The sequence below is a fragment of the Sarcophilus harrisii genome, chromosome 1, assembly GCF_902635505.1.
Source record: "Sarcophilus harrisii chromosome 1, mSarHar1.11, whole genome shotgun sequence".
NCBI lineage: Eukaryota > Metazoa > Chordata > Mammalia > Dasyuromorphia > Dasyuridae > Sarcophilus > Sarcophilus harrisii.
The window spans coordinates 169,878,697-169,901,250 of NC_045426.1; the positions used below are offsets into that span (position 1 = coordinate 169,878,697).

Sequence of the window (22,554 nt, forward strand, 5' to 3'; positions counted from 1 at the left end):
GTTCACGTTCTTTGACTAGCTACACAATAGCTCCACAGTAGCAGAAAAACAAGGAGTCCTCAAAATAAATTGTGTGGCTTAATGTAAAAAACTCATTTCTTTCATCTGGTGGCCAGATTTATAGATACAGGCTTGATGGACTTTGTCTAGTAAGTTAGGAGTTGGGGGCCCATTTTAAGTCCAGGATTCAGCAAAACTAAGAAAGTGGCTCAGATGTGATTTCAGACTGGAATGGAATTCTGGTACAAAATAATAAATGAAGAAGTGACAAAGAAAAAAAATGTCATTGGGTTTCTAGTCTTCCCAAAACAATGCACTCTGAACCTTTATCTTTTCTTGAAGGGTAGCAGGGTTTTCACTGGCTCATACTACCATTGAATGTTGTTTTCTTAGAGTTTGTTTTATTTGATGATCATATTTGGAAAGAAGCTAAATGTGGCTACATTTAGCTTCTTTCCACATATGATCGTGGGGAAGACTATCTAATTTTTTCCCTTCACTTGGTTCCAAAGAAATAGATTTCTTGCTATTGTAAGCCTCTTGATCTGGAGCCCATACAATTTTCTTTAGATGACCACAAGTATTAACGCCTTGTATAACTATAATGCTTGAGTCTCAGTGTCTCTTGCCTTTGACAAAAGCCAGCCTAAGACAGGAGTTGGATTATTGAGGATGCTACTTTGCTAACATTCCATCCTACAAAAATTCTGGGTAACTCTTCTTGTATCTCCCCTTAGGATGTAATAATTCTCCCCAACCCTGTCAATGTACCACACTAATCTATGCTCTTCAATTCCTGTTATCTAGCACCACTACCTTAGAACAAAATGACTTAGGATCATCCTCTTCACCTTCTGTACTTTCTCTTATAGCTTCCTAAGCTCCAGTTTAATTGCATTTTTATGTAGATGACTCACATATTTATTTATCTCATTCCCGGATTCTCTCGAGCTTTAGTTCAGCAATGACAATTTAATATTGGACATTTCAAACTGGATTATTTCAGAGATATCTCAGGCTTGACACATACAGCTATAAATATTGTTCCCACCAAAACTACTTCTCTTCAAAACTTGCCTATTTCTGTCACAGCCATTACCATTCTTCCAATTTCTTAGATTCATAATCTTAGAATCATTAGGTACCAAATTAGGTACCACAATGCATTTCAAAACTGAACTTTTCTCTCTAATCACACATAAATCACTTATCACTTCTTACCTAGATTACTGAAATATCACTAATTTATTTCTCCTCCTCAAGCCTCTCCCTTCTCTAGGCTATCCTCCATACTGCTGCCAAGGGGAAATGTAGAGTTGATTATATTGCTTTCCATTTTTATATATTCCAACAGTCCCCTATTGTCTCTAGTACCTTATATAAATCTCACTGGTTAGCTTTGTTCAGAACTTGGGTTCAACTTATTTTCCCAGTCTCACTATAATTTTGGATCCAGCCAAACTGGATGGTTTTTGCTCCTCTTACTATAAAAGCACTCCATCTCTATCTCCATGCCTTCATGTTGGCCATCCCCCATAGCTGGAGTGCACTCCTTCCTCAGTCTATAAGAGAACCCCTCTTTTCTTTTTGTTTCAGAAAAAATTTAAATACTATTATCCACATGAAACCTTTCCTAATCTCCACCCCCCATGGTAGTGCCTTCCTTTCCTAACCACCTTGCGCTTATTTATATTTATTCTTTTTAATATTTATTTTATACACACTAGAAAGCAAGCTCCTATCCAAGAAAAATGGAAAAAATGTAAGAATATATTTATATCAGGGATATATGTGGGGGGGGGGCGGTGACAAAGAATTGGAAACTAAGGGAATGTCCATCAATTGGGAAATGACTGGACTAGTATGGCATATGATTGTGATGGAGTACAATTATGCTATAAGAAATGATGAAGGGGATGGTTTCAGAAGAATCTGGGAAGATTTCTATGAACTGACACAAAATGAAGTGGACAGAACCAAGAGGACATTGGACACAGTAACAGCAATATTGTAAATATGAACTGTGGAAGACTGAGCTACTCTAATCAATACAATGATCCATGACAATTACAAAGGATCCATGATAAAAAATGCTATCCCTCCCAGAGAGAGAACTGATGAAAACTGAATGCAGATGGAAGTATATTTTCCACTATTTATTTTGCTTTCTTTTTTCCATAATGTGATTAATGTGGAAATATGTTTTACATAACTTCACATGTGGAGATCATAGTGTTTGCCTTCTCAGTGGGTAAAGGAGATAGAGAGGAAGGGAGAGAATGCAGAAATGAAAATAAAATTAAAGATATATATTTTTTCAAAAGTAATCTCTGAGAGAAAGAATTGTTTCACTGTTTTTATTTGTACCATCAGTGCCTAGCATATAGTAGGTGATTAATAAATGATTGTTGCTTTATTGTTTGACTTCCTAATCAGCCACTTCTTAGATTCAATAGCCAATGCCTTAGAATTTCTAAGGTCCTACACCTTCTATCACCCTGTTAAATCTTAAACCTGTAAATCCTTAAATCCTGTAAATCCTTAAACCAGGAATTCCAACTGCTTCCAGGCTGGCACACATTGCTATGCAGACCATAAAACTGTGCTGATTTCATCCCTTATAATGAACTTAGCTGGTCCCTCAATGCTACTTTGCAATTATTCATTAAAATAGGGAATCAATAAGAGTTGAATCAGCCATTTGCCATTTATTGATCCCGTATCTCATCCCCTACAGTGAGTGACTATTTCAAATTTTTCTTTTGTGCTCAGGTACCAATCCTACTTCACACATAATCTTACAGTATGGAATCTCACCTTTTATTTTAGGAGGAATATCAAGGCTATCTGGCAGGAGCACCTTTGACACTGTCCCTTTATAAGTTAAAAATTTGCTTCTTCATAAAGTGCTTAATTTTCTTCCTAAGTTAGAAAAAGAGGCATCCCAAATCCTTGCCAAAACTAACACCTCCACCTGTGCTCATCTTCCTGATGGCTTCGGATACATGAATCAATAAATCATTCTCTCTCTCTCTCTTTCTGTCTCCTTCTCCCTCCTGTATTACAACCCAATGCTCTCCTCTTTACACTGACAGAGAATCTCTCAACCTTTGTATCTTTTCTCTCCTTTTTTCTTGGCTAAATTTCATGAAAAAATTATCTTCAAGTCAGAAATCTCCACTTCCTCGCCAACTATTCATCCCACCAATCTTTTGAAATTTGGATTCTGTCATTGCCCTCTCATTGTTCACCAAGAAACTCAATACCAAATCCAATGATCTTTTCCAGGTCTCATTCTCCTTGCCTTTCGTGTGGCATTTCAGTCAGTTTGCATTTATTAAGGACCTGCCAGGTGCCAGGCACTATGCTAAGCTTTGGGGATACAAAGAAAAGCAAAAAAAAAAATGCTCTTAAGCAGTTTTCAGTTTGGCTGCAAAGAAAACATGTAAACAATCATATGTAAATAAGATATTTCAAGGGTAAATCAGAGATAAGCAATAGAGGGAAGGCATTTAATTTTATGGGAGAACAGGAAAGTCTTCCTGTAGAAGATAGACTTTAGCTTGGACTTGGAGGAATCCAGTGAGGACAAAGGATGGAGATGATAAGGAAGAGAGTTCCAAGCATGGGGATAATGAAACCACCTGAGACTGTGGAAGGAATGAAATTACAGATTTGAATGTGAGACAGAGGATTTCATATTTGTTCTGGGAGGTGATATGGGCACTCTAGCCACTTTTCTCCACACTAGACATACTCTTTCCTTCTCCCTTTCCATATGATCTTTCTGGGAAAATTCTCTACTTCTATGGCTTCAAATATCATCTTTACATGAATGGTTACAACTTAGACTTCTAGTCCTGATTTTTCTCATGAATTTCAGGCCAAAATTTCTAGCTACTCAAGAGATATTTTCTTTGGATATCCAATCAGTATTTCAAACTTAACATACCCAAAAGAGAATTTATTATTTTTCCCTTTAAAGGGAAAATTATCTACTCTTTCCCACAAATTCTTGATTTTTCTATTAATGTAATAAAACATCATTTCAATTTATCTTGTATAACAACCTCTAGGTCTTACTCTTATCCATTTTGCTAAGTACTTAGCCTCAAAGCACTTAGGTCACAATCAGCTTAAGATCCCTTATTTCTAGATTTGTTCCTTAATACCTCCTTTTTTGCCTCCTAATTAGATTCAGACTCTTTGGCTGGCCTACATTCAAGTTCTACTGCTTCTCTTTCTTGTCTTATCTCACATTATTTTCCAATCATGTAGTCTACAATTTGGAGCCATGCCATATCTATTTATTTATCTATTATCTTTAGCTATTTCCTCTATTTTTCCATTTTGGTGCTTCGTTTCCTTCATTCTTCATCCAATATCTATTTATTATCTCTTTCTATCTCTTCCATTTTTCCATTTTGATGCCTTGTCTCCTGTATTCCCTATCCAACACATCCATAACTTCTCTATTTTTTGAAAGCCTTATCCATTCATCATGACCCACCATTAAATACCATCTTCTCCCTGAAACTTTCCTAAATTATCCTCAGTAAAAAATAGTTCCTTCCTTGGACCTCACATAACACTTGTTTGTTTATCATACTCTATTTTGTCCTGTAATTATTTTTGTATTCTATTACCCAAACTGGTTTGTAAGATGTATTTAAACAAAGACTTTTTTATCTTATTTAATTTTAATCCTAATGCCTAGAACATGCTCTAAAATGAATAAGTGCTTTATAAATGCTTATTGAATTGAACCTAAATAATTCTCTATTTTCCATTTTTATAACTGGGAAAACAGGCATAGAGAGCACCAAATCATATGTACATTTCACTGGGGAGAAGATTCAAAAATATAAGAAGAATTCAATTTCTTGATAGAAACAAACAGAATTTCACATGTAGCACTGGTCCCTTACTTTCTGTTCAATATGTGAGGACTCTGACAAAAATCATCAAATCACAGGGCTGTGAATTCCAAGCCTTGGGCCCTATCCATTGTACCACCTATCTGCTAAATTAAACAAACAATGATAAGATGTCACAAGAAGTTGCTAGCTTTTGAATTACTGTTTTACTCCTTATTGACCTATTTCCTCCAGTCTTTGATAATAAGACAACCTTACCGCCTTCAAAGACCAAACTAGTAAGCTCCCTCCACAACCCATTCCAAAAGCAACAACCATTCATTATTTCTAACACACATCTTTTCATTTTGAGGTTTCCTCTTTCATGTTCTCTTGCTGCTATTCCAGTTTTTTTGTGAAGTATCTCATTATCCTCACATTCTAACTTCATAAATTAATAAACCTGGGACACACAATTTAAAGCCTGAAAAGCTCTTAGCTGTTGACTAGCCCAAATTAGTCATTTCCTTTTGGGGAAACTCTGGGAGGGAATATGTGGCTAGACTAAGATCATACAAGTAGTCCCAAACAAACCATTTTATATGGCCTTTGAAATATTTTATAAAAAAAATTTTATATTCAGTGACTGAATGTGACATTCATTTCATTTAGAATTTCAGACAATCTCTTTCAATTCCTGAGGCACTTTCTATTTCTAATTTTGATGTGAATGAAGCAAATTCTGATGCTATGACATGAGACTTAGTCCCTAATGGAAATTATATGACCAAGTATTTGAGGGATTGTTTGGGTAAATGAGTAGGAAGATTTAGGCTTAGACCATGGCTACTGAGCTGACCAGGCAAATTCCTGTGTTGTTGAACCATAAAGCAGATTTCCCAGGCCACTGCTGCTTTTTCCTTTCTCCACTAAAAAAGTGTAGAAAGTGCTCGATATCTCCAAAAACAACTGACTTTCAAGGCATGATTCTTTTAACAAAATACTAAAATACTTCTTGCTCTCAGAATATCAAAGAATATAGGAGTTTCGAGGTTATTTGTAGTGAGGTTTGATGCCCTATTAATTTAAAAGAAGATAGAAATTCATCAATAGTTCCCAGGTAAGGTGTCAGAATTTGCAGAAATGTGGGGACTCAACTGTAGAATCATAACAATAATTGTAATAATATCTTACATTTATACATACAAACACGACTGATATAAAGGCCTAAAGACCAGTATTGGTCACACATTGGGTGAATGCCCCTGGGCCAGTGATTTAACCTTTCACTGTTCCAGGCAAATCTTTAAGTTGCAAAGGAGGTGCTGACCTGGTGGGTGGAGGAAATGTCTCCCTGGAAACTCTCTACAAACCATAATTCTTGTTTTCTCTTTTTAATGCTTGTGCAAATTGAATTTCGTGATTAAAATTTTTTTTGATATTTCATTTATCCTCCCAACAACTCTGTAAAATGGCCTACAAAAGGTCACTGTTTTACAGAAAATCAAAGCTCAGATAGGGTGAGGGACCTGCCAGATCATGAAGGCAACAAGCAGCAGACTCAAATTCAAATTCTAGTATCCAAGTTCAGCGCTTTGAATATTCATGGAGAGATAGCATGATTTTGTAGGATAGATCTCAGGGTTCAAGTGATTTCTAGTCAAACTCTTCCTTCTATATTTATTATGTCGTCACTTAAAAAGTGACTTGATAGTTCAAAAAGTCACTTAATAATTCAGTTTCTTTCTCTATAAAACAGGAATAATAATTCTTGCCTTACTTCCCTTATAGGATTATTATGAGAAAAGTACTACATAAAGGTGAATTATTATAAATATCATCAAGGCATTTAGAGTTCTAAAGGACCTCGGAGACCATTTCATTTATAGGGCTCATTTTGTGAATGAGATGACTGAGGTCTGCAGAAAAGTGAGCTGCTGAAGTTTATATAAGTAGTTAAACAGCAGAGTTTGGATTCTGACTTCCAAGTGAGAGTCGTTTTCACTTGGTTTCCCTCACACCTTACAGGAAGAGGTGAACAGGTGGGCTCTTGGCCCATTTCTACCTTTCACAGGCTGTGTCCATTGTATAGAGAAACTTGTAGCCCCACAATGGATGAAATATGAAATTTCAAAGTAAAGTAAAATATTCCTTGTCATGGTTTCCCTCCCCTAATTTGGGGAACTGAGAGAGAAGCCCAGGTATGACTGGTGGGTTTCCAAAAGCACTCAGGTGAACCAAATGAGAGCCGACAGTTTGTTTACAGCTCTGGTCAGTCGTTGAAAAAAGCACTCTCAGAACTTAAGGAGAGCCTACAATAACACAAGGTTGGGTCATGGAGATTTGAACCTTTCACAGTACATGGAAGCCCAAGAGTCTGCCATCTTTAGAACACTGTACAAAATATAAAGCAGTTCACTTGTCAGTCACTCCTTGTAATATCCTGCTCTCTATCAGCCGCTGGCAGGCTGGAGCTTTGATGATAAAGACTTTGATTTGGTCTGATGCATTAGAACAGATAGGAAGGAGTCACTCATTTTAAAAAAGAGAAGTATATATTTTGTTGATACTCTGAATTTAGCCCAGACTTTCTGTTCTGATGGTTTTACAGTCTGGGACAGATTAAAATCCTTTATCTGATTTGGGTGTGGGTTTTATAAAATCATATCATAAATGATACTTCATTCAAGAATGGACCAGAAATGTGGAGGTTCTGCTCATTTATCCTTAGGGTATGTCTTTAAGTTCTCTTCCCTGTTGGTCAGTGGACACATCTTCCCTTTTCTACCTCCACGTTTCTCACAAAGGATTAGACATTAAAAATAGCAAGCAGTGGAGATACATCTATGAGTAGGACACATGAAAACTGAGATTGTTTACTAAATGGTCATGATTTAAGGGCAAGAGAAATCCGTATACTAGAATTAATGGCAAGATATTCTTTTTAATCATTTTTGTTATTGATTTAATCCATGGCTTAGGCCTGTCTGGACCTTAGTTTTACTACCTGTGAAATGATTATAATGTCTACTTCCTACATACATCACAAAGAAATTGAGAATTGATTAAGGGAATGAATAAGTGCTTTGAGAATTTACAGGAGACAGATACCCTATAAGAACTAGATCAGGCAACAGCCACATCTGCATTCACTTCCAATATGAGGACATATTCTTATTGTCTATTCACCTCCCCACCCCATCCCTGCCCCCCAAACCCTCAAATTAACCTGACGTTGTCAAACTGAGCCAATACATATACCTAATGTTGAAACACAATGACGACCTTTTTTTTGGTCAAGAACCTACCTCTTGATCAGTAAAAATCTCTATGAAGTTCTGGAAGGAGAAAGAACCCGACTGGAGGATCAGTTCTCCTGTGTTTTCAAAGCATTGTCCGGTCAACACAAGCAGTTTGTGTCTGGCGGCATCTGTGATCATCAAGCGCACCTAAAAGCAAGGAGAGACGGATGAGACCACGGGCTGGGCTCTCGAGCACTAGCAGGGGACCCCAAGAATTCTGTGGCTTTGCTTTCCCTTGGGGTGTCCATGTTCATGACACACAATTACCAACTCCAGCTAAGAGCCAATGACTGAAATAGGTAGAAAGTTTATTAAAACCATTTTCTGAGCTCCCAGATTGAGTAATGATAATTGTTTCACAACATGTCTACTCTGAAGTGTCCACTAATAGTGTGAGGCTTTGGTGTCAGGGCTGACTTAACAGTCCACCTAATTCCACCAAATAAAGTGGAATCAGGTATTTCCTTGGTGATCATGACTGCTCTAACCCCGAAGCTGACAGACTGGCCAGCTATAGATTAAATGCTCTGTGGACATCCTCGGTCAGCCTCTGGGAGCCAACCAGACACCTCCAAATTCTAACATCCTACCATGGTCAGCAAGAATCTTCATGGTAAAAAGGAGAAAAAGGAACCCTTCAACGGGGTTTCCAGTCAGACCCAATGTAGATAGACTTGTATACTTTAAGCAAAGCTCCTAAGTGGGCTCTTTAAAATGCAATCCTCTCCTTGATGGGTCAAGTCAATTTACTTTCCTTTAGGGAGAGAGACTCTGCTGAGCGCACTTTGCCTCCTGGTGTATGACGACCATCTTATCTGTTCCAAAGGCATTGCCAGAGCCTTGAAAATAAATAAAAGTCTGACTTATCTTCTCTCCCTCCATGACTATTGGCTTCTCCGGGCAGTCTGCCAACTTGTGTATAAAACCTCTGCCTTTTTTCAGCCACAGAATTGCTTCCTGACGTGTAAGTCACTGATAGATGGCTGTCAACATCACTTTTCTCATCAACCCTCTTTCTTAATGGATAGTCAAAGGGGTTCTGCCAGTGTGAAAGGGTGGAAGTGGGAATCAATCAGACCAGGCCCACCTACAGGATGGAGAGGGGGCTGGTGGCAGGGATGGTGGGAGCCAAATGGAGGGGATTAAGGCTACTTTGATTCCCGAGTGCCGTTCCACCTGCCAAATAGTGTTCCATATAATAAAGATATAAGATAAAATAGTAAAGAAATGGGAGCGTGGGCCAGATGAACTCCCCAGGCTTCAATGATAAGACTCTTAGTAAGAGTTGAGTTCCTATGTCAGAGCATACTTTAAATGTGTTGAATTTGAGAGCAGGGGGATTCTGGTGACTTTTCCCAAAAGGACATTGAGCAAAGCACCAATGCAGGGGACACCCTAGCTATCTCCTAACGGGGATCCATGTTTCCTCACCCTAAAGGTGAGACAGGGACAAGTTTGGAGAAACCAGTCTAGGATAGGATATGGGCACAAACTGGGAGGGGATATAGGAAGAGAAATTCTTCACTGATTAACAAGAAAAAACTGGGCTTAGAGGAGCTCTGCTCCTAGAACCTCCTCTAGCTTGGATGTCTGCCCTGTCCCTCTGTGGGGTGAGAGACCGGGGAGGGGAGGAGAAGGAGGAGCGAAAGCCCCAGACTCATATTGGCGGCTGGACCATCTTTACCTCAGTGCTGACTGCCTCATCTGAAGGGTTGATCAGGACGACAGTCTCTAAAACGTCACTTCGGTGGTGAAGAATTTTCTGTCCTGTAAGCATGAACACACAGAAAAAAGAAAACTTTTAGCTGAACTGTTCCCTTCTGGTTATAGCAGAAAATGTTCTTTCTCCACCCTGGTGCCCCTTGCCCCTGCAGTCATTCCATCATCTTACAATGAAACCGTAACCGGCATTATTACACAGTAGAGAGACTGAATCCAGTCTGTGTGGTCTGAGAACTTGAGCCTTCACCCGCCCTTCACTGTCACAGTTAATAGTGAGTCTGCCTCTCAGGGCTAGCGTCATGTTCATCCCATGCAAAGGGTGGGCTCCAGGAAAACCTGACAGGGATCTTGACGTTTCCTTTCTCATGGTAATTGTGGATGTTTCGTCTTATCAGCCTTTCTTCTGGTGAGAACTGTGCAGAGATTAATTAGGAGCCTCATTGTGGAGTGACTGTCACCCAGAAAACCCGGACTACCAATTAGTCCAATGAGAATGGCTGTCTGAGGCAAGCTTACAGACTGCTGGGTTATTAATTAATTAATTTTGCTCAGAGAAAACTGCAGGAAAACACAGAGCAAATCTTTCCACTGGGCAAGGCAGCCATATTGCCCTTGGGAGGCTCCTGATGTAAAAGCAAAGGCAATAACAGATGAAGCAAGATAGGGCTCACTGATAGAAAGACTCTCAAAGATAAAGATTAAAAATCAGGAAGGCATGAATTCTGCTTTACTCTTCTGGCTCCTCCCACGCCTACCTGTGGTTTTCCCACCTGCAAAGGCTACATCACAATAATGATGCTCTTAGGCAGAAATCTCCCACCTGTGGACCCCTCCTCCCCTGTCTTCCAACAATATCTAACTTGCAAAGGGGCTTTTTATACAGAGTCCTGCAGATTAAGGAGCAGTGTGTATGTGGGTGTCTAAACCACAACTATAATGATACTCCTGGGCAGAAATCTCCCACCTGTGGACCCCTCCCCTATCCCCCAGCAGCAACAGTATATGGCCACCAAATACCGAATAAATATCCAACAGAAAAGCAGAATATAGCCATGTTACCTGGTTCACACAGACTTTCTGCTACACAAAGAACATAAGCTAATTTGAAATTTTCAGTTGTTTTCTTCATGTTTGTGTATCTTTAGCATCTAGCAAAGTCCCTGGCACAATGTGAGTACTCAGTAAATTCTTGTTGATTTACTGATCAATTGACCGCAAGACACAGTAGAACTTGTAGTTCCAGGAGGAAACATAATCCAAAAAAGGCAAAGAGTAAAACTCTAGGATGGTGTTATGGGGAAAAGCAATTAGTGCTCCTATAAAGCTAAAGCTGGGTGAGCAGAATTTCAGAAATATCCGAGAGATCTCAATTGTATTTGATCTTTGCTTTCCATCACCAGTAAGACCAGAAGGACAGCAAAAGCAGCAAATATTGAAATGCTCTGTAAAGAGCGTAAAAAACATGCTCCTAATGACAGACAGGCAATCATCATCATTTTCCTCAACTCATTTTCAGCAATACTCACTGAGCAAGGAACAGAACACAGACAGGACACAATCCAGACGCACAGCAAAAGAATAGCAGGGGGGACCAAAGAAAAGTTCTCATGGTGACAAAAGAACTGAAAAAAAATCTAAGAATCATCCTAAAGAAGCAGGAGGACCCAAAGCATAATTAAAAGAATTCTATCAAGAAAAATTAAAGATACTATGGATGGGAAAGACAATGATCAAGTTGAATATATTTAAAAAGATGATTAGAGGTTTTTTTAGCCAAGAAAGAAAGAAACTCCAAAGTAGAATAATGTTGCATTGTATGAGCTAGCAAAAGAGACTTGGGATAAGAGAAGAGTTCCAGAAAAAAAAAATTAAATGAATTCATTGAATAAAAGGTTCTTTTGTTGTCCATGTTATAATCTGAAACTGATTTCTAGATCTGGCAACCTTTTCTATGACCACTTTGGGCATTTAAAAGAAAATTAAATTGAGTTCATTAATTGCAGTGACATAAAAGGAATCAAAACTTAAATAAATAATTAAACCTGCTGTCCAGATTCCTCCTGACAGAGCAATCTTAGAAACAAAGAGACAGATTCTGCTGCACCTGATCGATGGCTTCAGACCGGATGGGAATAAAGAGCCGTCTCCTTTAGTCACATCTTCTGCACAATACACACCAGCCCAATACCCAAGTCACAAATGCAGCCCCGAGTCCCTGATACGCAAACTGGCAAAAGCAGACCATCCCCAGATGCCGCCGAAATGGGGTACCTAGGCTCTCCCCCCAACAGGTGATAAAGAAATCATTCACTTACTCTCTCTTCAGTGAGCTCACGTTGCTACCAAACTGCATGCAGCTCAACAAAAGCCTTGCCCCCCTCCAGCACCAGCTCCTGGTCCCCCACCCCGGTTTCCCCTTTCTCAGAGATCTGGCTACAAACCTAACACACAAAACTTGGGCTGATGCTCACCGATCCATGGGATCCTATTTCTTTCTCCCCGCCTTGGGCTTCCAGACCCCCGTCACCCCTGACCACTCCATTCAACTCACCCTTTGCTTCTCATCCTGCTCGCTAGAAACCCTCAGCACGCCACAAAGGTCTTCACCTATGATACCAGGGGGATTCCTCCCACAAAAGTTTGTTTGGTTTTGTTTTCCTCTGGTTGGACTTGAATGAAGATGAGGGATTAAACAGAAGGAAGCCCACAGCTGAGCCCCGGTCACAGCCAGACTGTCTCTTGGCCAAAATTCCTCCACAGGACGATGTAACCAAGGGCTGGGTCTTGGAGGCATCTGGCAGACCCCGGAGCTGTCGGCCCCAGCCAGGAGCCCCCCCTTCTCCCCCGACACCCACCCGATGACGCCAGCCCCGCCGGCTGCAGACGGGCTTCAGGGCAGGCTGCTGGGGCTCCCAGAAAGTGGAATATTTGGTGTTCCCAGTCTCTGAGCTGGGAACGGGGCCAGGTTTGCTGAGGGAGGAGGCTGCCGCTGCATTTGTAAAGGTCTCATTCAGTTGTTTCAGAACAGAAGTTCCCAAGAAAGGAAAGCAACACGTTTCCATCACTTCTTTCGGACCATTGTGCAAACTATTCGGCCCTCACAAGAAAACGCTTATGTAGCCCCCATGAATGGCTCTCCCCAGCGCGAGCCAGAGGGACTGGAGAGTGTGGGGCTGGAGAGCTGCTGATTTTCTCACGTATGGCTTTGATAGGGGAAAGAGCACCCGATTGTCAGGATTCTTCCTGGGTAGTCCACACAACAATGTTTTTACTTTAAGGAAGAGAAATCAGCCATTTCATCATAAAATAAAAGACAGAATTTGGGGGGGTGAGGGGGAGAAAGAGATACTTGAAAGAAAACTCAACCATCCCTACTGATGATTAAATAGTTGTTTAAGCTATTCCAGAGACTATTAAAAACTCAAATTGAACACTCACCCCTCTATAGGGTATAATGATATAATATATATCATCTATAAATATAATAATGATATATAATATATATCATAATAGATTAATTTGAAGGTTCGGATAAGTCAGGTAATTTGGTAATGGTCACAGAGCTAGTAAGTATCAGAAGGTCAATTTTGTAGGTCACACAATTAGTGTCAGAAGATGGTTTTTGAATCCAGGTCTTTCTTCCAATTTAGGTACTTCATTCATTAGCCCAAACTGCTTCTAAACCAAGATTGGGTTCTTTCAAATAGTCTTACAGTAATAGCACCCTTTTTTCTTCTTCAACACCTTAAAAATTTAGAGGATCTATATGTCTTCTAAGGGTAGGCTAATTGGAGGAGGAGAATGGAGGGGAAAAGGGCAAGTTAGTTGTAGGTTATTTTGAAAAATTTTTTTCAAGGTGATTTAAAAAACATTCTTTGGATATTTACTGTATTTTTTCTGACAAGAATGCTTACACATAATCTAATTTATATTTTAATATATTTAACATCTACTGGTCATCCTGCCATCTAGGGGAGGGGGTGGGGGGATAAGAGGTGAAAAATTGGAACAAGAGGTTTGGCAATTGTTAATGCTGTAAAGTTACCCATGTATATATCCTGTAAATAAAAGGCTATTAAAAAAAAAAAGAATGCTTACACATAAAACTATGTTTCTTTAAAACAAAGGCAAAGATAGAAGGAAAGGAAATACCATAAGAAAGAAAAAGAAGTACGCAAAAAAGTAGGACTAAAGAGAGAAAAGAGTATGAAAAAAAAGTAGGATCATAAGAGGTAAGGGGAAAAGACACTGTAAAAAAGAACTAGATCCTTATACTTTGGTGGTGTCCATACAAACTTGGAAAGATGAATGGCACCCATGATTTCTTACCATCTGATAGCTATACCACAGTGTGGGTCCCGATGTCTATCATCAATTCCCTCTGCTTATCAATTCTGTGACCATAGGTCTCACTGGCTTTAGAATAGATGAATTAAGAATTCTTAACCACGGGTCAATGAATTTGTACATTTGTTTTTTGGGGGAGTATGTTTTGATTCCTATGTTTTCAATATACTTGATTTTTTGGTAATCCTCTAAAAAAGGTTTAAAAGGTTAAAAATATATTATTTTATACATTTAATAAACATACTAAGAAAGGGGCAGCTAGGTTTTGCAGAGGATAGAATGTCAGATCTAGAATCAAGAAGATTCATCTTCCTGAGTTCAAATCCAGTTTCAAACATGTACTAGCCTTGTGTCTGTAGGCAAACCTTGTTTGTTGTAAAAGGAGCCTGAGAAGGAAATAGGAAGCCAGTATCTTTGCCAAGGTAATCCCACATGGGGCCACGGAGAACAACTGAACAACAATTCTAAGAAAGGTCCATAGACTTCACCAGATTGCTAAAAGGGTCTATCAACATAGAAAAAGTTAAGAATCCTTGTTTAAGAGGAAAGACCTTGATATTTAGTCCATAGCTAATCTGAGTGAGAAATATCCACGTTCATTCTTCATGGATCTTACAAAGTGAGAAGAATGGATGTTCTACAGCAATATGAGAGATTGAATATGTTCTAGATTCGTTGACACATTCAGGAATTAAGATCACATCATGAGAAATGGTTGAGACTTATGTTTCTCTTGGAGTACTCTTGAGGAAGAGAAGGGCATAGATGCTAGCTTGAAATATCTGAAGCTAAATTTATTCAATTTATTCAAGAACTGGAACCAATCAACTTTTCAAAGTGTTAAAAAGCAATAACAACAATAATTAATAGTATTCCAAAGTGGAATCAGGCTATCATGGATGGATAAAAGAATAGGCTTTCAAGTAGAGACTGAACAACTATCTCTCAAAACTACTTTAGAAGAAATTCCTAAAACGGGATGGGAAGGTGGATTTCTAAGGTCTCTTCCAGTTCTAAGATGCAATGTGATTCTATGATATATTGACATGCTCAGAACTATAAGAACATATGAGTTTGGCCAGGAAATGGCATTAGACAAGATTTCTTTCCTCTCTGGGATTCTGTGCCATGTTTTCATCTGTAGCTCCATGTCTTGTGTTTGTATCTATCCTACATATGTTGAGAACATAAGATACTTAGTATTCTCACACCTGAATTACAAAAATAGCCTCCTAATTAGTTTTCCTGTGTCTAGTCTCTCCCTCCTTCCTGCAGGAGAAAGCAGTCTTTCTCAAGTATCTTTTAAAAAGAAAATCATATAATTGTATAAATATGTATACATAGATTGGATTTAACATATATTTCTACCATTTTTTGCCATCTAGGGGAGGGCATGGGGGAAGAGGGGAAAACTGGAACACAGGGTTTTGCAAGGGCTGATGCTGAAGAATTGTCCATGCATATGTTTTAAAAAATTAAAAAAGAAAATTATATTATGCCTTTGCTCAATGTTTTTTCACTTATCAAACCCAAACTCCTTTATTTGGCCTTTGAGGCACCCTTACCAATCTGACTTCTCCCTCTTGCCTATTTCATCAACCCAATTCCTTAATATCTTGCTTTCTGTCACTGATCCTAAGAAAGTGTTGTTTTTTTTTAATTCTAGCACATGACTTGCTCATTCCTGCTTCCCTTACATTAAAAAAGAAAAATATTATTGAAATATTTACTTCAGGTAGAAGTTGATATAAAATTGGTCTGTGTACTTATAGAGCTTTTAGTTTAGTAGAGGAACATGATATATATATATATATATATATATATATATATATATATAGGTGATTACTGTACAACTGATATGGAAGGGTGTAAGAAAGGATCAGTGAGAAGCTGCAATATATAGAGCCCTGGATCTGAAATCAGGAAAACTCATTTCTGAATTCAAATCTGGCCTCAGTGACCCTGGAAAAAGCATTTAACTTGGTTTGCCTCAGTTTCCCCATCTGTGAAATGAGCTGGAGGGGGAAAAAAAAGCAAACCACTCTATTAGCTTCCAAATAGGGTCAAAAAGAAATGGATGTGACTTTAAACAGGCTCCCACAAAGTGCTCTGTCAAGACTAAAGGAAGAAAGATCATTGTGGGGAGCTAGTCTTTTGCTTTTTCATTGATTCAATGTGGAAACATTTCTCTCTTCTGCATCAATATCCAAGTTTCCCCCTTTTTTCAAAATTTATTTGGTCTAGGAAATCCCTTAATTAAATATTCTTTCACGTCATACCCACATTGTGCTTTTAAACCCTGCATGTTGGAAATACCCTTATATTTTTTCTGAGTGTGTAGCTAAAAGATCATTAGCTAAGTTGAAAGATCAATGAAAGCAGAAGCTAAGGCTGCTGCTTCTTTTTCTCTTTATATGAGATTTATTTGTAGTTGATAGATTACTTCAGGCAGACATAGTGTAGCATTGAATACAATGCTGGACTTGGATTCAGGAAGACCTGAAATATGACTTAAACTCTTTCTTCCTCCCTTATGTTGTAGTTTGAATGTTTCAGTCCATTTGGGCTTTTCTTGACAAAGACACTAGAGTAATTTGCCATTTCCTTCTCTACCTCATTTCACATCTGAGGCAAACTGAGGTAAACTACATTAAGTGACTTGCTCAGGATCACACAGCTAGTTAAGTTTGAATTTGGTCTCCACTGAGCCACCTGTCTCCCCACATCTATAAAATGGAAATAATTGCAGCACCTAGTACTCTGTGTTATCATGAAGATAAAATGAGATTATATTTGTAAAAAATGCTTTGAAAATCTTAAAGTGTTAGCTTTTATTATTACCTATTCCAGGAATTCTTAGCATTTTGTATCATGGACCTATTTGGTAAAATATATATTTTACCAATATTTCATCAAGTTTTATGATCTCTTCCTCAGATGTTTTTAAATACATAAAATGAAATCCAAAGTATTACAAAAAATGAATCCTATTGAAATGAAATGATCAAAATATTTTTTAAAAAGCAAGTTCACAAACCTCAAATGCCCAATCTAATCCAAACCTTTCATTTTATAGACGAGGAAATCTTGTCTATAAATCTAGGTCTAAACACAGGAAGGTTAAGTAATGAAGTCATACACATCTATTCACAGCCTTAAAGAATGAACATTTTGATTCAACAAACAGCAAGATTCAAACTGAGGACTCTGGTTTGTAAAGCCTCCTATATGCCCATCTGACTGATGAGTCTGAAGAGAGAAGAACATTGGCTCCTGAAGGACCACCAATTCTCAGAGGCAGAGATTTAAAGATAAAGATTTAAAAATACCCTCCCTTTTTAATAATGCAAATTTTAGAGGGGAAACCAATACCAACAAAAATACAATTGAGATAATTATACCAAGGACATTTTCTGCATTTTTGTCTGTAAAATAAAACAAAAAAAAACCCCTAAATTATTAGAACTAAATTATGAGAAGTAACAAGGTTACCTATACACTGGTTTCTAATATTAACTTTTTATTTAAAATAACAGCCAGGTTTCTTTTATGCTTATATAAACAAAACATTGAGAGTCACAGAAATTTAGAGCTAGAAAGGGACTTCAGTCACACAGCTAGTTAGTGGTGCAATCAGCACGGTTCTCGAGTCTATGCAGGAACTCTTTTCCCATTACATCTTATATCCCAGCTGCCTCTTCAAGCATGATGTTGTTTGTCTGGAGAGAGAGGGAATTGGTGGCGGAGGGGAGGAGAAGGAGGGAAGAAGAGGAGGGGTGTATGTATGTGTGTCAGATGGCTGAGTCAGCAGGACTCTCTAATGAATCTTCTGTTCTTCTGGAGAACAGAAAGTGAACTGTTAGCAACTAGAGTCCCCCACAAAAATCCTGTCTCTCCTTTTTTAATTAACTTTGAGGCACTGGGGGATGCTACAGCCCTCAGTCTGTCTGGGGCATTCTTCCTGGGCCCCCTTTTAAGAGGTTTTCAGAGAGAAAGATGTATGCCCCTTTAAAGTAAAGCACTCAAGGATTCCTCCCTTTTGGGGGGTACATCTTACCTCAAAATCCCACCTCAAATGAAGTATCTGTAAAGGGCTTAGTTTAGTGCCTGGCACATAGTAGGTGCTACGTAAATGCTTATTGCTTTTTTCCTTTTCCAATCCCCCTTTTTAAAAGGGGGAGGGAAGCAAACAGAAGAAAAAGATTGCAAAAACTCTTATTTAACTAACCCCAAGAGTCACGTCTGAGAAGCAGACAGTAGCAACACGCCCATGTCCAGCACATTTATTTCCATATTGCCCACATTTGGAACAGGGGGGTGAGGTCATTCAGAATGGGAGTCCATGCTGCTAAGAATGAACAAAAGCCTCCATTTGGTTCTGCATGGTACATATTTACCCACCGCCTATTGATTAATACACGAGATCACGGCAGACCCTGGGAACAAAAACTGGACTAAACTCCTGGCTTACACAAATAAACCTTTCTGCTGTAGAACGCAGCCCAGAGCTCCAAAGCCCCATTTCACTGGACCTGTGGAGGCTCAAGTAAAATACACACCGGTGTTGGAAGGCTCAGACTGGTCAAAACATGGGCCCAGAGTACAGAAAACCAATAAGAGGGAGAACCGGGAAATAGCTCCCGGGGTGTGTAAAGTCCTAACTGTTCAGGGATAGGGGAGAGCTCTCTGATGACTAGTTCTTTGATTTTTTCAGAGAGCCTTACACACCAGACCAAATTGGGCCTCCTTTTTATATTCATCTGCCTTTGTTATGATTGGAGAGCTTAGCTCAAGGCTCAGTAAACTACATTTCATAGAATCAAAGGATCTCATGAGAGGAGAATCTTAGATGGGAAGGGACACTGGAGGGCTGCTGTCAGTCCAAAAAAATAAAAGAATTCCATATCCATGATGGGTGGGTTATTATAGTGGAAAGCACACTGGCCTTGCTCCCTGAACCTGTGTCTGAGATCTAGCTTGCTGTGTGGCCCCAAGTAAATCAATTTGCAATATCTGACAATATTATAATAGGATATGATCTAAAATAATAATATCACATGATATAATACAATATAATATATATAGTATAATATAACAACTGCCTTCCTCATCTGTAAAAAGGGAACAGTTATATTTTCAGAGAGACAGTGTATTGTAGTTATAGTGAGCTAGCCTCAAAGCCACCATTTGTGTTCAAGTCTTCCCTCTGTCTGGCTGTAGGATCTTATATGAAGTCCCTTAGCCACTCAGTAAGTATATTCCACCAATTATAAGTTGGTGAAGGAAGTATATTCATGAAGGAGCTCCTTAAACAAATGAAATCACAAAATCCAAACTATACACTCCCTCCCGCCAAAAGTACCACCAACCTTTTGAGATCATTGTGAAGACTGAATGAAATCTGTTAAAAAAACACTTTTCAACTTTAAATTTAATTAAAAGTAGAATTTTTCATCGTAAAGACCAAATGGAATCTGTAAAAAAAAAAACACTTTTCAACCTGAAAAGTGTTAATTAAAAATAGAATTTTTCTGTGGCTGCTGTTGCTAACATATTTCAAAGTTCAAAGAATTGTTCAACTCATCAAAAATATTTGCCAAACACTTACTAGGTGCATTAGGTGAGGCACTGGATAGAACAAGGTGCTTTTTTGAACTAAAGTGTCAAGCATTCCAGCTTTACTGCAAAGAGCACAACTCAGCTGGGCTGGCCACATTGTTTGAGTGCCAAATGTATGCTTGCCAAAAAGATTATTTTATGGAGAACTCATACAGAGTAAGTGCTCACAAGGTGGTCAGAAAAAGCGATGCAAGGACAGTCCAAGGTCTCTCTTGAGAACTTTAGAACTGATTATGACATGGGAGACACTGGCACAGGACGGCCAGCATGGCATGCCCTCATCAGAGAAGGGGCTGTGCTCCATGAACAAAGCAAAATTGGATTTGACCAGAAGAAATGCAAGATGCACAAAGTTAGAGAGCCCACCCCAAACGTTCACAGGGACTATTGGTGTCCAATCTGCAACAGAGCATTCTGAGCTCATGTTGGTCCGATCAACCATAGTGGGATACATTATAACTGACTCTAACATTGTGATGGGAGAATAATAATAATAATAGCCATCTTCCTCCCAGAGTGGTTGTATGAGACAATATCTGAAAAGCACTTTATAAAACTCAAAGCACTATTTTAAAATGCCAGCTTATACTATTATAATTAAAATTATTATATTAATATTGTAATATTAATATGTTATTATTGCTCTTTATTATTAAATTCTCCCCCAGGTTTCCTTGGAAATATTTTATTTCTATGAAAAGGAAATGAAATTTTCTTTATTTCCGACTCTGACTCTGCTTATCTCCCATTCTATTTTCTTATACCTTCCCACATATCATTTTAACTATTCTGATAAGATTTTTTCCCCAGTATGCAAGAGAATGAATTAAAGTCTATTGCTATGAACTCAAGCTTAAAAATGTTGTTGATAATGATGGTAATGGTGATGGGGGTGTGTGTGTATGAATTAGAATTTGGTTGGATTAAATACTAAGTGAAATGGATTAGGACTTGGACAGCTTATATTTTACAGAGATTTTAGGTATAATGGAATCTTCTCTGTATCTAATTTTTCTCTAGGTTTTTAAGTTTTATAAACTTTACTTCCATTTTCTTACTTTATAAGTCATAAACATAAAGTTGTAAGAAATCTGAGGGTCACAGCAGTCATCCCCTACATTTTACAGAAAGGGAAAACGATACTGAGGGAGATGCTTAATGTACACTATTGACAAAGAATTTAATCTAATTTGAGTGAAATCCTGACCATTGTGCCTAGTCAGACAGGTAGTAATCAAAGTCATGTGTGGTTCCTCTCTCTCCATCCCCTTTAGAATAGGTACCCCTCTCCTGATAAAGTAATTCTCTTTCTTTACTTGTTAACCAGTCAGCATCAATTGCCACCCTCAGGAAGATCCACTCTTCCAATGCATATAAATATTGAGTTGCTTCTATGAGGGATCCTTGGCATTCAAGAATATTACTACGTTTATTAATTATTGCCATCATGATTAATAAAATGATCAATTATGAAGAAACTACATCCCTCAAATTTTTTATATCACATAACCTAGGGCTTTGGTTTAAAAAACAATTTTTTGACAGCTGTATTTCAATCTTTGTAATCAGATGGAGGATATGGGGTTTTTTTGTATTTGATTTTTTTGGGGGGGGAGAGTTTTAAAGTTTAAAATGAAGGTATTAGTTATTCTGGGAAATGGTCCTTAGATGTCACCAGACTTCCAAAGAAGGCCATGACACACAAAAAATTAGGAAATCTTGATAAAAGGATTAGTGAGTAGATACTACACAAGAGTAAGCCTGGTCCTCAAAGGCTGGACTAATTCCCTCTTATTAGTTTTCAATTGCATTTCACATTCCATTAGTGTTAGCACTTCACTTTGCTATCTGTGACGTCTTGGGATAAGATAAAAGATGTGGAATTCTTTTGAATAATATTTATATGTCATTTTAAGGTTTACAAAATGCTTTGTATACATGATTTCACTTGATGTGGAAATTCCACATGCCATTTTAAGGTTTACAAAATGCTTTATCTATGTAATTTCACTTGAGCCTCACAACAAATCTTTGGGGGTTATTGCTACATCATTACTGTTTTATAGATAAGGAAATTGAGATAAGAGTTTAAATGGCTCTCCAGGGTCACACAGCTATAAGTCTTTGACAAAACATTAAAAGAAAACCTTTCCTGACTTAGCAGATTAGTGATTTACAGCTGGGAAGGAACTTCTAGACCAACCCATCCAACCTTATCAAAGATGAGGGACTGAGGGCCATTGTAGAAGAAGTATTCGTTAAATGGAAATAAATAAAAAGTGAGTTACATTATTATGCAGGTCGCTCCTGCTTAAACTTGTTGAGAATTTTGGAGTTAATAGTTCTGGAATATTTTTATAGATTGAAAATTATGGATAATACAATTTTATAATATGCCCACTAAGACTGGTATTAAAAAAAAAACTATTGTTTGTTTTATATATTTCAGTATTGCTTCATACATAGCCATTCTAAAAATCTCCTGGAAAACCTAGCTTTCCTTAACATTTAACTGGCTCTGTAATCTTGGCAACTAATTGAGTTGACCCTATTTTGCCTCAGTTTTCTCATCTGTAAAATGAGTTGGAAAAAATGGTAAACCATTCTAGTATCTTTGCCAAGAAAACCCCAAATGGGGTCTCAAAGAGACAGGATTGCAATGGCTTAGCAACAATTAGTCTGGAAGTGAACCTCCAAGATTCTGAGCA

General features: G+C 38.2%; 1 protein-coding gene across 2 annotated transcripts in view; it reads right to left on the reverse strand.

Annotated features, from left to right (window-relative positions):
* The window catches only part of MAP1B (microtubule associated protein 1B), a 111,328-nt gene that overhangs the window by 17,506 nt on the left and 71,268 nt on the right, over positions 1-22,554 (reverse strand). The window contains exons 1-3 of one of the 2 annotated variants that reach the window (XM_031966739.1): positions 12,432-12,702; positions 9,843-9,925; positions 8,165-8,305 (exon numbers count right to left, since the gene is read on the reverse strand). In XM_031966739.1, the coding sequence (XP_031822599.1) occupies positions 8,165-8,296 (132 nt within the window). In that variant the 5' untranslated portion in view covers positions 8,297-8,305; positions 9,843-9,925; positions 12,432-12,702. Of the gene's footprint in view, positions 1-8,164; positions 8,306-9,842; positions 9,926-12,431; positions 12,703-22,554 lie in introns of those variants that run through there. The other variant, XM_031966732.1, reaches the window with a different exon arrangement.